The 16,501-nt window shown below is 35.4% G+C and overlaps 1 protein-coding gene across 1 annotated transcript in view; it reads left to right on the top strand.

Moving 5' to 3' along the window:
* The first annotated feature begins 3,466 nt into the window (after positions 1–3,466).
* The window catches only part of LOC133202964 (uncharacterized), a 30,453-nt gene continuing 17,418 nt past the window's right edge, over positions 3,467–16,501 (top strand). The window contains exons 1-7 of the mRNA XM_061338816.1: positions 3,467–3,521; positions 5,902–13,713; positions 13,862–14,425; positions 14,602–14,890; positions 15,123–15,180; positions 15,620–15,754; positions 16,387–16,451. Coding sequence (XP_061194800.1) covers positions 3,467–3,521; positions 5,902–13,713; positions 13,862–14,425; positions 14,602–14,890; positions 15,123–15,180; positions 15,620–15,754; positions 16,387–16,451 — 8,978 coding nt within the window. The remainder of the gene's footprint in view (positions 3,522–5,901; positions 13,714–13,861; positions 14,426–14,601; positions 14,891–15,122; positions 15,181–15,619; positions 15,755–16,386; positions 16,452–16,501) is intronic.

The raw sequence follows: 16,501 nt of genomic DNA, 5'->3' as shown, positions 1-16,501 counted from the left end.
ATTATTTACCATATGAAGATGTCCACCTGGTATTTTCAACATTATTTGGTAATTTTTCTGCATTTTACAGGTGTTTTTTTTTTCATTTTTATTGACTTGGTCATTTCAGGTTCATGTCTAAGGTTTGAGACATAGAATCTAGAACATCTGTACAAAAATGTGAACTACAGCTTAAAACTACTCATTAGAACTAAAAAAAAATCACAAAGTATTAAAAACAGTTTTTACATGACACAGCAGATAGTGTAAATCCATTTGTCCCTTTGGAGTAATGAGTGGACATACATCCAGTTAAAGATTAATTAATGAGTTCAGTGTGGGAAGCTGTTAGGGCATCTTTGATCAAGCAAGTCTTATCTATATCTCCTGGGAATTGGGCAGAAAGAAATAAAGATCTCTGCTGTCTAAGTCTCTTAATTGTAATTTATGTCTGTCAAAATACATAGTTACTGGAACCAGCTTTTTATTTTTAAAATGAGTTTGATATAAAGGTATTAAGATCAATTTGATTTTGTATAATTAATTATGATATTTTTTTTTTCAACAATCAATATGCAGAGTGTCATATGTCTCACAAAGATGACAGTTGCAACTATTTTTTCAATGTAATTAAAAAATACTGAAATTACTAGCATTGATGTTTTATTAGGCTGCACCTTAGTTTCATTCATTAAAAAAAATAATTTGTAATTAAATTTTCACTCTAAATGTTTAAGCAAATTGTGAACACCTCTCACATCTAGAAAACATTAGTGATTTGGTACCTTCTCTGAAAAACCCAGCGGGGGGTATTTGTCCCTTTTGGACAGTTTTAGTTTTCATAACTTTTGCATTCAACTTCTGTGTATTAAAACCCTGGAGTTTACTCATTATTTCAGATAGAGAGTTACTATCCAATGTATACTAGAAGATAAAAAACTGTCTTTACTTCAAAGTTAAAAACGAACATAAAAAGTATACATGTACTCTGATCAATCCTTATTCTTAAAGCATACTAATAGTAGTTTAATATACTAAACATGTGAGTACTCAGTTTGTTGCCTCGCATGATTGAAAATGATCGTTTGCATGCTATTGGGATGCTGGAAGCTGGGATGTCTCAAAGCAGTGAAGCAAGGCAATTTGGAGTTCATATTGACACTGTAAATGCTTTATGGAGATGATGTCAGCAAAGTGGCGCTGTTGGCACCGCCCACTGTCAGGCCCGTGTGTGACGTCACGTCAGCAATATACGTATATACGGACGTCACGTTTGTGTAATAACCTGATTCATTCAATGTGTCGTAGGTGTGAAGAATGCATCATTGCAAATGGGAGTCATACATGCTATTAAGATTGACCTGAAACTTTCTTGCAACCGCCTTATTTTCAGTGGCTGTTTATTATAATCAACCATAAAGGACATAATCTGTAATTTGATGTTTGAATTGAAAGACAGTGCATTATATTTTTGATGTTTGAAATGAAAGTGCATTATATAAAATAATGATATACATTTTGCAACATAATATTTTGTGTATATGATTCTATAAATAAAATTACTTAACAGTTTCTTTTTCCGCTAGTATATAATTACCAGCAAAATAGGTTATGAGTGTTTCTGGGTTGAGATTTATTCCTTTTTCAACTTGATAAGAGTCCTTACTGATCAGGAAGTTTATTTTCTCAGCTTCATTGCTATGAATGGTAATATCCGTAATATAGTGTACCATGCTACCTAATTTGCCCAGTAATTCTTTAAGAAGTTTAATGATTAAAAGACAAAACATTTTGTTTTGCAGGTCTAACCTGAACTGCAATTCTGCCACATTGGAATTCATCTTGAGGTTGGTTATTATGTAAATATTCAATACAAGAGTAATGTTATTTATATATTTACATTTGCAAATGTTTTCTTTTATGTAACACTATTGAAAGCAACGCATATCTATATTCGTATAAACACGGGTTCCTCATGTCATAAACGTTCGACGTAATTTCTCAGTGACGTCATAAAGGGTTGACGCACAATCAATGGATGAAACACATGCCATTGAGTTTGAAAAATTGAACATTTCACGAGTTAAAAATTATAATCAGGTTAATATATAATATGAATAAGTCACAAATGTAAATATAAGTAATAAGGTATTTTAAAACATCTATCGGGATATAAATACGGGTTGGTATGAGATCAAATTTATCATAAAGCCCTTTGGGCTTTTTGGAATTTGATCTCGTGACCAACCCATATTTATATCCCGATAGATGTTTTAAAATGATACCTTATTTCTTAAATAATATGTATAAAGAAGAAAAAAAAAATATATATATATATATATATATATATATATATATATATATATATATATATATATATATAAAAAGCACTAAAAACCAACAACACTGTATATCCGAAGTGTCGGATCTACTAAGTAGATACAAGGTCACGGATGGGAATTTATATAAAGCACTAAAAATGACCAACGACACGAACAATAATAATTGTCAAATTTTCGGGACAACCTGTCCCTTCCTCAGGACAAAGAAAAAAGTTAAGAAGTCATAAAAACAAAGGAAATAGAGAAGCAAAAACAACTAGCACTACTACTAAACTACCAAACACTAAATATTTACAAGGTTACATGTTTAATTTGGAGTTTATAAACAGTTGTGAACAAAGAAATCCGGAGCGCTATGAATTGCGTCCGGTCTATCGGGCCCGATAGACCGGATGCAATTCATAGCGCTCCGGATTTCTTTGTTCACAACTGTTTATAAACTCCAAATTAAACATGTAACCTTGTAAATATTTAGTGTTTGGTAGTTTAGTAGTAGTGCTAGTTGTTTTTGCTTCTCTATTTCCTTTGTTTTTATGACTTCTTAACTTTTTTCTTTGTCCTGAGGAAGGGACAGGTTGTCCCGAAAATTTGACAATTATTATTGTTCGTGTCGTTGGTCATTTTTAGTGCTTTATATATATATATATATATATATATATATGTCAAAGTTGCCCTTTAAATATTCCAAGTTTACTGTACAGTTAAATTTTAATGGTTTTAAATTAACTCTTTCCACCTGTTCTCGGTATTGGTGCCCACTAAGGTACATAATTCTGTGTATCGTTTTTTTATTTCGATGAACGGTGTTGCCATGATTACTAAAATTTACATTTCTGTGAAATACTTTCAAAACGCTTCTCCTTTTACAGTTTTGGTCTGATTTCAGTATAACTTGGCACACAAATAGACTATGATACATAATTGTATTGTTTTTTGATTTTGATGAACAGTATTGCCATGAAATTTCTGTGAAATACTCCTCCTACAGTTTTCAGTATAACTATAAATAATATATTAGACTTTTCTAAAGTGATGTACATTTATAGGCTATTAATATTACATGAGACACAATGTAGATATTCATCCAAACTATTTAATGAGAACTGACAATTAGTTGATAGTGTCTTTTTTTTTCAATTTTAGAAATGGAAAGAATAAAAGCAGTTACAGTCAGCTTGGAAAAAATGAGAGAAGAAAAAAGTAAGTCAAATAAAATAAAATAGTTAGACATCATATTGCAAAGAGCATATCAATTTTGTTGTATTTAGCCTACCTACAGTATAGATCAAGTGGGCCTTTTTGACAAAAATTCATCAGAATTGTTTAATTAAATAAACAGTGGTGCCTTGTTAATCTGGACACTTCCATCCCATGTGAAATCGTCTGGATAAATGAATCATCCATTTAAGGGGAAGAAGGACCTTTAGCTGAAAAAATACTTCTCATTCAATTTTTTTTTGTATTTTGTATATTTCTAATTAAGTATGTCCCACATATCTTAAAGCAGTTATATCATTAGGTTTCTTACCTTATTTTAGAGATATTGATTGACAAATACTATGCCCTACAGTATCTAAGTGGAGTTTTAATTCTCCACGTTTCCGGGCTTTTTACTCTGTCCATAATGGGACTTTTTAAAGCATATATAAAAAATATGTAAGTGAATATGTATCTTTTAAAATATTTTAGAGTTTGAATAGGGTTTAAAATTCGAAAAAGCAAGTTTCTTCTATCACACTGCATCGGATAGGGAAAATTACGAACTTTTTAAGACAACATAACAACAAAAAATGTAATTCACAAAAAATTCTATCATTCAATATTTTTAAATTTACATTGAAATGCAAGTCCTTCTAATTATTGATTAACTGTAAAAATTTCGAATGGTGAAGCTGACCTCAATATTGCACAGGGCATCGTTAAAGAGGACATAAGCATGATAAAAACGTGTCATGTTTACATTTCTCGAGTATGGGAAAAACCATCTATGACGTCACACGTAAGCTAAATAAGCAAAATAAGATATACCTACATAAGATTTCCGTCATTAGCCATGCAAAAATAATTTTTGTGCTCCCCGTTTCTCAAAATATTTCATCATATACTGATTATGACCTGTTTTTATATAATAATACCGCCCCTGTATATTCACCGAGTATGATCTTGCTGTACTAACAGATCGTGTATGACGTCACCGACGAATTGGACACGCAGTGTAGGGTAACAGAGGAGTGGATCAATCTTTTTCATAATTTGTTAACGTTTAGAAGAATATTAAACTTTTCATTTTTTTTTAATATTAGATGGTAATTAAAGAAAAAAATGTCAAAAAATTATACAAGAACTGATGCTTTACACGTTTTGCACTTATATAAACGGAGACTATGACGTAGTTAAACAGAGTCATGTGACCATGTGTCCTTCATCCCCTTAAGTGAATCGCTTTTCAAAGAACCCTCTCAAATTATGTACATATTTGGTATCAAATGTGAAGGCAAAGAAAATAAAACTTTAATACTTTGGTTTATTGATTTTATTCTTATAGTTTTAAAAGAAATAATTTTAATTTTAAAAAAAAGATACCGTATAAGCAGAATTTTTAGCGAGGATTCAATTTTGGCATTATTAGCAAGGGTGTGTAGATTGCTAAAATTGTATATCGCTAACAGTTCATTCAGCACTCAGGAGGTAAGTCTATTTTGAAAGAAACTCCGTACCTTTTTAAACTGTCTATTTAAAAAAAAACGTTTCAAATATATTGATGTTTTGATAAATGGAAAATCGTATTTTGTTAAACTTTTGTAATTAAAGACCACTACCAAAGCGCTCTTGAGATATTGTTCATTTTATTTACAACTCTCCAAATTCTCATAAATTTATTTAGCATTTGCAGTATGATTCTGAACAGATTCTTATTTGATTAAATAATAAACGTATATTTAATTTGGGGTAAACACATACTAATTATAATTATAATATAATTATAGACTAAGTAACAGCCTTCAAACTGACTGCATGCATGGCTAATGTTTATACAAAAATTATCACTATTGCAAGATAGGTGTGAAAAAGTTGTTCCAGGAAAATTTTCCATCTGGATAAACGAGTCACTTTTCAATGAAATATTACTGTCTGATACCAAATGCGGATTTCAAAATTTGTGAGACAGAATAACATGGGGAAAAAAATCGGTTCCCAAAAAATATTGTCCTGAAGTTGCAACATCTGGATTATTGGTGTCCGGATTAACGCGGCACCACTATATTTGTGGTGCTCATGCCATTAAGTTATGTATTATGCAATCAAAATTTTGTATTTCTTTAAGGCTGATTCATATATTAGACTTACTGAATAGATAAGCACTTAGAGTTAGCAACATAATTACTCAGCATCAAAGTTGTTTTAGTCTAAAGTAGACATAGACCACAATTTTCAACAGAGTCAGACTTTTCTTACTGAGACCCAAACCATTTTAAAGATCATGAATTTAGCAACTTTTATCTAAAGTATCTGCAAAGATCATGAATTTAGCAACTTTTATCTAAAGTATCTGCAACATATTTACTGTCGTTATTTTCAGATTACTTTACTGATAGTGAAAGTGATGGAGAACTGACTTCAGATAGGACCTTGCGGAAGAGGACCAAGCATAAAAAGCATGGACCCAAGGGACGTATGTCTATCACAGAAAACCCTGGTGAAGAAAACACTGTTCATGAAACTAAACAGCAGAAATTAAAGACGCAGGAGCTAGACCAAGGGGACCGGGGAAGAACACAGGTGAAAACAAGACTTCCTGATGGTACGGAAAACGAAACGTGTGAAATTTGTAACAAGAGGTATAAACACAGACAGTCATTAGAACGACACAAAAAAGAACGTCACAAAAATCAGACCATGGAACTCAGTGCTGATGAAAGCGGAGATGATTCAGACACGGAAAAAATCCAATGTGCTTTTTGTCCACGGAAATACAGGCTTGTCAAGTCATACAGAGAGCACATCAGAAAGAAACATCGGGAGAAACTGGTCGAAGAAGATACTGTGGAAAGTACAAGAAAAAACCTTCAATTAACAGAGACTAAGGATGGGGAGGTGAGATCGGAATTTTGGTGCTCTATTTGCCTACAAAAATTTAAGAGTCTTTCATCATACAACCTTCACTGCGAAAAATATCACCAGAAAAGTGAAAGAGATAGTGAAAATGACGAGGACGAAAACAAAACCAGTAATGAGAAATCACGTATTTCCTCACAGAAAAGGAAACCTAGTAAAGAAGTATATATATGTGCTAAACCTGGAGTGGGAACTGCTAATAGTGAACCACCAATATGTCCAATATGCTCATGCAAATACAGCAACATGTATAATCTACGTAGGCATATCAAGAAGGTGCACCACAAGGTTCCCAGAATATACATTCCTGATGATGGAAATACAACTGATGAAGAATTGGAAAAGCAACAGCAGAATGAGTCATCAAGAAAGAAAGGGGGAAAGTCCGAGTGTAACAAAGAGAGTTCTGTGAGCAGCAAGTGCACAGTTCACTTTGCAAGGTGTCACAAGAAACACCAATCAGAATTTCCACATGGAATACCACTTGTAGACTCTGAAAGTGAGGACTCAATGACTGAAACTGATGATGAGCATATAGTGGAAAGAGTTCATTGTCCTTCTTGCTCGGGATCTTACAAGAACAGGAAGAGTTGGTTAACACACTGGAATAAGCAGCATGTCATTAAACAGTCTGTTGAAGATGCAACATTGTGTGAGAAAACTGGATTTAACCTTACTGTTGATGATGAAACAACAGATGAGGAGGAAGACGAGAGCTGTGATGTTGAAGTTGACCAGACCTGCACAGTGTGTCTCAATTCCACCTCATTCAACTGCAGATTTTGTGATAAGCCACTCGGTAACTTTTGGACAATGAGGAGGCATTATATTGACTTTCACAAGCATGAATTGCAAAGCCTTGCTTCTAATCCAGTTGCTGGTAGTGGAGACTGTGCCAAATGTATGCATTGTGAGAGACCATGTGGTTCAGGAAGTTCCAGCATACAAAAAGAAGTACTTGAGAAAAGAGAAGCCAAAATGTTAGGGAAAATGCAGCTTCCAGCCAAATCTCCCCTCATTGTGAATTGTGAAACGGATACTAGTATATGGGCGATATGTAATTGTGGTCTTCTTTTTCGAAGTGAAAGAAATATTAAAAAGCATTTGGAAAAATATAAAGAAGATCATTTTGATACAACGTACAGCACTGTTAGTGTGGATGAAGCAAGAAAGATGACAACAAGTGAATGTCCATATTGTAGAAGTGTGTTCAGAGGATCCACTCATAATAAAGGATTGCGAAGGCACTTGAAAGAAGTTCACTATGAAAGGAATAACAAGGTTGCAAATAACAAAAAATCCTTCTGTTCAATTGGGGGCTCACTCACAGACTCTGAATATAGTGCTGAAAAGCAAAATAGAAAACAAAAACGCAAGTCTGACCCTGGTGGAAGCTACTCAGCGAAGTCTTCTTCAGTTGAAAGTTATCAGTCACATTTAGCTTATCTAGACCTACATACCACAAATCAAATTTCAAAAAATACTACTGTCTCTGATGAAAATATTGTAACTGAGGTTTTGACAAATTCGGCTGGAAAAAAGGGACCAATTCGTCTGTTAGACGCAGCAAGTCCCAAGAAGACCATCCAGCACTTTAAAAACTTCAGTATAACTGTTAATGCAGATACAAGTAACGATGTGCGAGTAGTGTCCAAGACAACAGAAAATAAAGTCAAGAAGTATAGTAGTACTAGAACATCTCTGAACACAGCTTTTGTTACTGATGACCAAATGAAAGACAAAACAGATCATGCTGGGCCATCATCAAAAGATGAGAATAGAGATGTTTGGCCTGCAATTGTTAGTACCAACAGCAGAGACCCTATTGGGCCATCAGTAACTAAGTGCGATAAAGACAAGGTGAAAGCAGTCAGTGTTGGAATAGATGATGATACCAGTAGTGAGGGAGAGAAATCTCCACCACAAAATAGAGCTGCAGAACAAGTTACTTTTAATGTTCCAAATTACCTTAGCAATTCACCTTCCAAATATTCTCCATTTGTCAAGCTGATCAAGGTTGATGAATCAGACACAAAGGAACCGCAAAGACAGTTGACCAAATATGCTTCAAGTAAATATAGTTCAAAGAGTCTTTTTGGCAAAGGGAGATCTTTCAAGTCCAAAAATGTAAGGTTTGGATCACAGAATGGACAAGAGGAGCAGATTCTAGCCAGCTCCTCTGTGTTGTCTCAGACAATCCTCTCTGGTCAGCATGTATCAGCATTACAGCCTTCACTTGGTGATCAACATACTACAGTCTCCGAATCATCCTCTAGTCAAAGCAGCTCAAAATCCTTGTTACCCACAACAGAGAGTCATAAAAATACAAAGACTGGTACTGTTGCAGAACCAGTAAATAATATTGAAAGTACTCCAACATCATCAAAATCATCTAACAGTGATGAATTTCCAGAGGAATTATCAAATACCGATGAGAATTCTCAGTGTTTGTCAAAAAGTGATGAAAATTTTAAGAAATCATCGGCTGTAGATGAAGAAAAGACCAGTCCCAAAAAATCATCATCAAAGTCAAAGCAACAAAGTCCAAAGAAAACAAGTCCAAGAAAACGTCCTTTCCTTCTGAGAAAATTGTTAACAGAAAATCTTTCTGAAAAACAACCAAATAAAGATTCTTCATCACAAAGAGCAATTTTAAGTGCAAAGCAAATTTTAAGGTCAGGCAAAGCTGTGAAAAAAGCTGTTGCACAAGGAGGAATATCGAGGAACAAAAAAACCACTTCTCAGCCTTACTTAAAGAGAAACACTGCAGTATCCAAAATTCGGGCAATCAAAGTCAAGTTATCTCTAAGGAAGAGAAAACCTAGTGCAGAAACAGAAAGAAAGAGTGCCAGACTAAAAAACAAAGATGATGATCAGGAGTTAAAAGATCTAGATGCTAACAATGAAGTTGTTGAGGAAAATGATTCTTGCATTGAGTGTGAGTTAGAAGAGGGTGGAACATTAAAGATAAAAACTCCAAAACAGAAAGAAGGGAAAAATAAAAAAGAATTGGGTCCAAATGGGAAGACAGCCAAAATAAGTAAGAAACAAGAAGAAGCACAAGAGATTGTGTCTAATATGAATAAAGACCTTGAGGAAAGAAGCTATTTCGTTCAACATGAGACTGAAGAGGAACGGGAATTAAAGATCGAGAACTTGAAACAGAAAAAAAGTCTGCTTTTGCATCAGTTAGATGAAATGACTCATGCTCCTTTGCAACCTCAGACTAAAAAAGTTCAAGCAAAAGATCAAGCTGAAGTTCAAGCCGAAGTTCAAGCTGAAGTTCAAGCAGAAATGGCACAGTCCTCCTCAACAAATACAAAGAGAAAGAAGTCTAAATTAAAGACTTTAAAGAGCAGATCAAGATTGAAGAAAGTTAAAACAAGAACAGTTTCTAGGGAAGAGGTGCCAATCACCCCAGAAAGGAACATTGAAGATTCCATACATTTTCCACAACAGTTTGGACCTGCTACCGTTCCTAAGGAGAGAAAAGGTGGACTGAGATCTTCCAGTAGATTAAAACCTCCAAAGACAATATCACCTGACTTGGATGTGGAGACTCCATCCACTACCGCAGGAATAGTGGAGAGGGAAACATCCACAACAGTAGTTATGGAGACAGCAGCTTCTGCCACAGGAGTTGTGGAGAAAGAGTCCACTACCATAGAAGTTGTGGAGATAGAAGCCACCACAACAGGAGTTTTGGAGACAGAGTCAATTACCACAGGAGTTGTGGAAGCAGAGTCAACTTCCACAGGACATGTGGAAACTGAATTCACTTCTGTAGGTCACACAAGTGGAGAGATCAGTGACAATGAGCATATGGAAGCAGAATCAGGAAAAAATAATTTACCTAGCATACGAACAAGGAGTTGGAGTCCATCTAAAACTAGAACTGCAGCAGCACAAGATCAGTTGCTTTTAAATGAAGATTTAGTGGCAAAGAAATCTAAAAAGCCAAGTGAAGGATCAAAGAAGAAAGCAAAATTACCAAATGTTTCTTCTGAGCGAGATGTAACATGCTCTCAAAAAGATTTGGAAGGAAAACTAAAGATTGAGAATAGGATGGTAGGTTCAAAGATGCCAATCATCAAGTTAAATAAATTGGAAGATGAAGTGGATGGAAAATACCTGAAGCTTCTATGGGATACCATTGGAGAACCTCTACCACAGCCTGCAGAAAATGTATACTCTGAAAGGTCAGAAAAAATGAAAAAATCAAGACCCATTGCATCCAGAAGGAGATCTCGCTCAGCAGATTCTGTATTAGCATGTAATAAAGAAGATAACAGAACACCTGTAAAAATAAGTAAAGATGGAACCGAGGAACCCTTTAAAACCACAGAAGATCATGACAGAGATGGGTTGTTCAAATGTCTTGGTTTGAAACAAAATTTGAAACCAATGTCAGAAAGTAAAGAGATTGCTTCCAAGGTTTGTGAGAATACAGAGAACAGAGTTTCTACTGAAGAGAAGGAGCAAACAATGGAAGAAGAGGAACCAGGAAGGCAGAAAGAATCTAGAGAGGTTCAGGAAGATGCTGAACAGGATGTAGCTTCAACTGATCAAGAAGGTGTCAAGAATATAGAAGTATTAGTTCATCAAGATAATGAAATTAATGATACTATCACTGAAGACATGGAAAAATCAGATGACCATGAAGTGAAAAGCCTACAGAACCAAGAGGAAGATTTGCTGACAACTGAGGTGTTCGAGAATGTAAAAGTGAACAGGGCTGTAGTTGATAGGACAGATACTGTTAACAACCAGTCAAGGATTCTTTTCGTTCATGAAAACAAAGTTATTTATGCTGATTCAGCCAATGTTGTTCCAGTGAACAAAGAAAAATTGAATAGTTTGAAGGAACAAGTCAGTGAAAAGAGATCAGAAAATAAAAAGGCAAAAAAAAGAAAAGCTATGGAAGAGGACGAGACAGATGGGAACATTCTGTCACTGTTTCAGCCCAAGAAAGATGTGTTTTTACCTGAAACCCTGAGTGTTTGTAATGACTTAGTTCCAAAGAATACATCTGTAAAACCTTTAAAAGCATTGGAAGTTAGAGCAGTCAGCAGTGATGAAATTGTGTGTTCCACAATTGTAGAAGGAAGTTTTGGTAAGCAGGACCTTCTGGCAAGTATGATAACCTTGATGGAATGTGCAGAAGATCCTGATAAAGAGGCACCAAGTATACAGGTCACTGAGCCCAGTTTCCTCATCAAGAAGGAGGAGAAAACCAAATATCCTTGCCATAAATGTGATATCAACTTCCACATGAAGTCTAGCTTGAAACACCATAAGGCTACATGTCATCCAGAAGATGAATTCAGAAGTTTTGATATTGACAGAAAGTGTAAAGAAGTGGATAGCATTCCACAAGAAGAGGAGGTAGTGGCAAAAGAGGTGGACATCTTTGATGGCCAAAACATAGAACAAGAGGTGAACATCTCTGATGGCCTGTCGGCAAGTAATGACAAGGACACCATGTATTCTCTTCCTTTGTCTATTATCAGAGAGGGTATTAGTAAATTAATAGGATATAACGTTAATGCCTATTTAATTCTTAAGAGGTTGAAACTTGAGGAAACTATCCAAATTGAAGACCTGATTTTGAAAAGGATTCACAAACATACCTGGAGAATACTGAATAAGAAGCACATGCCTGATTCAAGTACTACTATTATGGAGAGAAAAGAAAATTCTCAAAATCAGAATAAAGGTCTAGGTGAAATTACTAGGGAAAGTGCAGTAGCTTCTGAAGAAGATGGAAAAAATACTCCGTGTGCAACTACGGAAGGATGTGTGGAGAATACAGGTCCTATCTCTGAACAGGTTCCACCCAGGGAGAATGTTTTGGCAATCCATCAAAAAGAGACTTCATCAAGTACAGCTGAACTTAAGAAGTCAAGAGGAGAACACCATGAAATACTGAAAGATAATGCAAAGTCATCTAAATCAAAAAGGATAAAGAAGGGACATGTCATTATAAATAAAGATACTCAAGCTAAGCTGAAGAAGAAGCTGAAACCTAATGTAGCTGCAGCACCTTTAACAGATTTCGAGAGAGCCATTCTTGAACCTAAGAAGAAGCATAAAAAGTTGAAACGTAAGCATAGTGCAGCAGAGAGTGAAAAGGAGCTTGGCAGAGTTGATGGTGAAGAAGTCAGTAAATCTCAACACTCAAAAGTCACTGATACACATCAGAAAAAAAAGAGAGATCAAGAGGACAAAGAAAAGTCTAGAGAAATAGGAGCAGTGGTGCCTAAATCAAAAATTGTCCAAAAGATTCTAAGAGATAAAGCTAGGGAAGAGGAACTGGAAAACCTGAAGTTGGTTCCAACAGTAGAGGAACCGTTGCCTTCATTTGCAGAAATCTTGCAACAAAAGCCCAAGCCTGTGGTAGTAAAGACTCCAAATGAGAAAAATGGCCAGCAAAAGGAACAGTCTAGAGGTGAAAATGAAGAGTTGGTTATAAACGAAGATGACCTAGAAACTGGAAATGAGAGTCCTGAGGAAGGAATTGAATCGCCAAAGGATTTTAGTTCCAACTCCAGTTCCAGTACTGGGAGCAAAATACCACCTTACAAGTCTGGCTCTCTATCCAAAGTGGCTAAAGACAAAACAGAAAGAGAGGAAGTGTCAGCAGCTATACAAGGGAGATCAATAGTGCACTCTTCAAAGCCATTCAGAATTCCTAAAACCACAGCTGCTGAAGTAGATACTTCTATGAAATGGAAGTCACCTTTACAAGACATTGGACATGTAGAAAAATTCTGTTTTGGGGCCAAACAAGATGGATCCATGAGTAAGGTAAAATCTAGGGTTGGATATTCGATGGGCATGACTGGTAGTAGCCATATTTCCATGCCATCATCAAAGAAGGAGGGTTTGGGAAACCAGTTTGTAGAGGAAATATACAATGCTATTATGTCATCAAGTATAAAAAATCCTCCAGTAGTAGAGAAAAGTTCTGGAGTGCTGTCTCTTCCATTGAAGAACTACAGATCAGAAGAACCATCCACTTCCACTGGCATCAAGCGTGCAGCAGACTTTGGTGAAGATCCTGTTTTCAAGAGACCAAGAGTGGAGTTGAGCAGTGTGAGAGAAGAAGACATAATGACTCCTGATAGCACCACACCTGACAGGTATCTTGAAGAGGTGCAAGCCAGGTCTGAAACAGGCACTTCACCAACTGAGGAAGCAGTGGCAAGTGAAATGGATACAGATGATCAAAATCCACCTGTTGTATCATCCAATGTGAGCAGTACAGGGGAATCAGGTATGTTTGGGTTCTGACTGACTTCTGTAGTTAAACTGAAAATGTAGGTTGTAAATTTTTAATTGTGTTAAATATGGAAAGATTCTTGAACATCCAAATTAAAAAAAAAATTTTGTTTAAAAGTATGACTTTGTGTTTTGTGTTATAGATGCATGGAATGAAAATGAAGTATCTGATCAAGGTGAAAAAGTTGGTCTGGAAAAGAGAGGCATTCCAAAATTCACTAGCACTCCTTTGAAGCCAAGCATTCCACTCTCAACTAAAATACAGTCTCACATTCCAGATAATGTTAAAACTTTTTCCAGTGAAATTATGTGTTCCAAACCAGAATTACAAAAAGACCCTCAAAGGAAAGTTGAAATAAGTGATAACAGAACAAAAGATAAGGATGCAGATGGTAAGACCAAGAATAATGAAGAAGACTCTGTAGAAGTAGTGGAAAGCGAGCACCCGGATGATCACATGGATGTAGATAGTGTTACTGAGGAAGAAAAAGGGAGGCACTCTGACGATAACGCTAAGAATGCTGTGGCATTGGGTAATGATAAAGATGAGGACATGATAGTGATTGAAGATTGGAATCAAGTAAATGAGGGGGAGGAGGATCAATCTGAGGATGAGGAAGATGACATGGAGGAAGAAAAGAGTGAGAATTCTGATAGCGAGGATACTGAAAGCTCTGAGGAGTCCGACCAAGAATCTGAAAATGAAGGTTTGTTGATTCAGTAAAAATTAAGATAAGGAAGAATCATAAAGCTGATGATTTAAAAAAATGTTTATTTATATGTTTTCTTTCTGGTGTCAGAATAACATTAATGATGTTTGATAAGATTGGAAATCTGCAAATGGCCTGGATCTTCATTTGAAAATCTTTATTTGTTTTGACAGAGGACTCCGGAAGAAACAAAAACAAGCAAAGAACAATAGATACAGATGTGGATGTCCTGAACGTTTTGGCCTCAGATGAGGAGTCGTGGTTAGATGAGGAAGAAGAGGAGAGTAGAAGTAGGAAAGATGAGGGAAAAGAAGAAGACATCTGGGAAGATAAACCTGAGGAGGAAGATGGAAGCATGGAGGAAGGTGAAGACAAAGAGGAGGAATATGGAGAGAAAGAAGAAGATGCCAGTGAAAAGGAAGAGGAGATGGAGGAGGGGGAAGAGGAATTGCCTGCTACTCAGTAAGAGCTACAGAAATTGAATGAATAAATTGATTACAGTATTAATTTAATTTGCTGTCAAAGTGATACATTATAGGGTATTCAGTTCTTGACTTTCTGTTAAAAAGTTTGTAAATTATGGGCATTTGATGGAAACTTTAGCAGTTCAGTTTGGATGTTAAAAAATGGGGGAAACAACCAAGATTACCTAAGTTCAAGTGGATATAACATGATCATGTGATTAATTTTGTAGGACACATAAAGATGAAAGAAGTGAAACAGGGAATGTAATTGTCACAGAGAGCACAGTGGTAAGTTGTCTTTCTAATCTTCCTGAAAGTCTATTAATGAAGTTTCTTAGGATATGTCATATAATGGGATATTTCTGCAGTTTGAATTTTTGTGATTCAGTTGTTGAAAGAAGCATTTAAATCCTATGTGATTTCATTTCATCTGCAATACATGTACTAAGTGAATTGGATTGAAATATTTTGGGAATTTAGAGGGAAAAACTAAGATTTAAATAATTGGACAGTTATGGAAATTACTCTATATATACGGGTTACATCGGACATGACATTTGATATTGTAGAATGGCTTCCTTAAAAGTGACTGTAAAATTCCAAATTTTGTTTTTTCCCATGCATATCCAAGTATGTTAAGGAAATTAAAATAGCACATGTTTTGATTGATTAGAAATAAATAGGTTTGGAATGCACTTGAGATTATTAATGCATCTCGGTCTAACAGGAATGTGAAGACATTGACTTCCGACGGAACAAGACAATGGCTGACCTTATCCCTAAGGGATTCTGTTTCCAGTTCATACAGAACAATGTTTGCAAGAAGCCCAAATGTATATTCAGGCATGAAGTGCCATCTAAGGTTTGTATATTGTTCATTATTTCCTATGTAGCTTGTAACAAGAGCTTTGATTGGTTACAAAGTCAGGTGTAAATTTCCGTACACCCAAATTGAGCCGGGGGTAAAAAACGTGATGTCACAATGCATAGTTTCTCTATGATAAAAAGCAGGTAACATGATGTCACAATGCATTGTAGGACATAGTAAATCTTATCGATAGCTTGAAACACAGTTGATTGGACCTTTTTACAAAGAATTTATTTGGGTACATAGGAAATAAATTTGTTATCCAGGTCCAATCAAGGGTATATGGGGATTTACCCCAGGTTGTATTCCATACACCCTTTGGTCTCAGGGTGTATGGAATAAAACCCGGGGTAAATCCCCGTACACCCTTGATTGGATCTTAGATAACTAATAATATTCATAAAATTATAATCTCCAGTTGTAAATTGATATCTCATAATGTTCTACAATCTTGAATTGTCTTGAATTTACATCTCGTAATGTACTGCACTCATAGATTGATTTAAGATAATATAGAATAATGTACTGTTTGTCTAATCACATGCCGTATTCTTGTCTGTGTAATGTGCTGCCTTTATGTACCTTTCCTCTGAAAGCTGTACAATATTGTTTTATTGCATTTGTAGGATGAGCTGTTTAAAAATGGTATCCAGGAAATTGCTCGTCAGAGTAACCTGGGTGATAAGGAAAGGTAAGTTTTCAGGAATTTGAAAGTCAAGGTATTCAATATAAATATTGTCT

This window comes from Saccostrea echinata, unplaced genomic scaffold, assembly GCF_033153115.1.
Source record: "Saccostrea echinata isolate AGI-Se365-2 ecotype Australia unplaced genomic scaffold, CSIRO_AGI_Sech_v1 ptg000047l, whole genome shotgun sequence".
In the NCBI taxonomy this organism is placed as follows: domain Eukaryota; kingdom Metazoa; phylum Mollusca; class Bivalvia; order Ostreida; family Ostreidae; genus Saccostrea; species Saccostrea echinata.
This window is presented reverse-complemented; position numbering and strand designations above follow the sequence as displayed.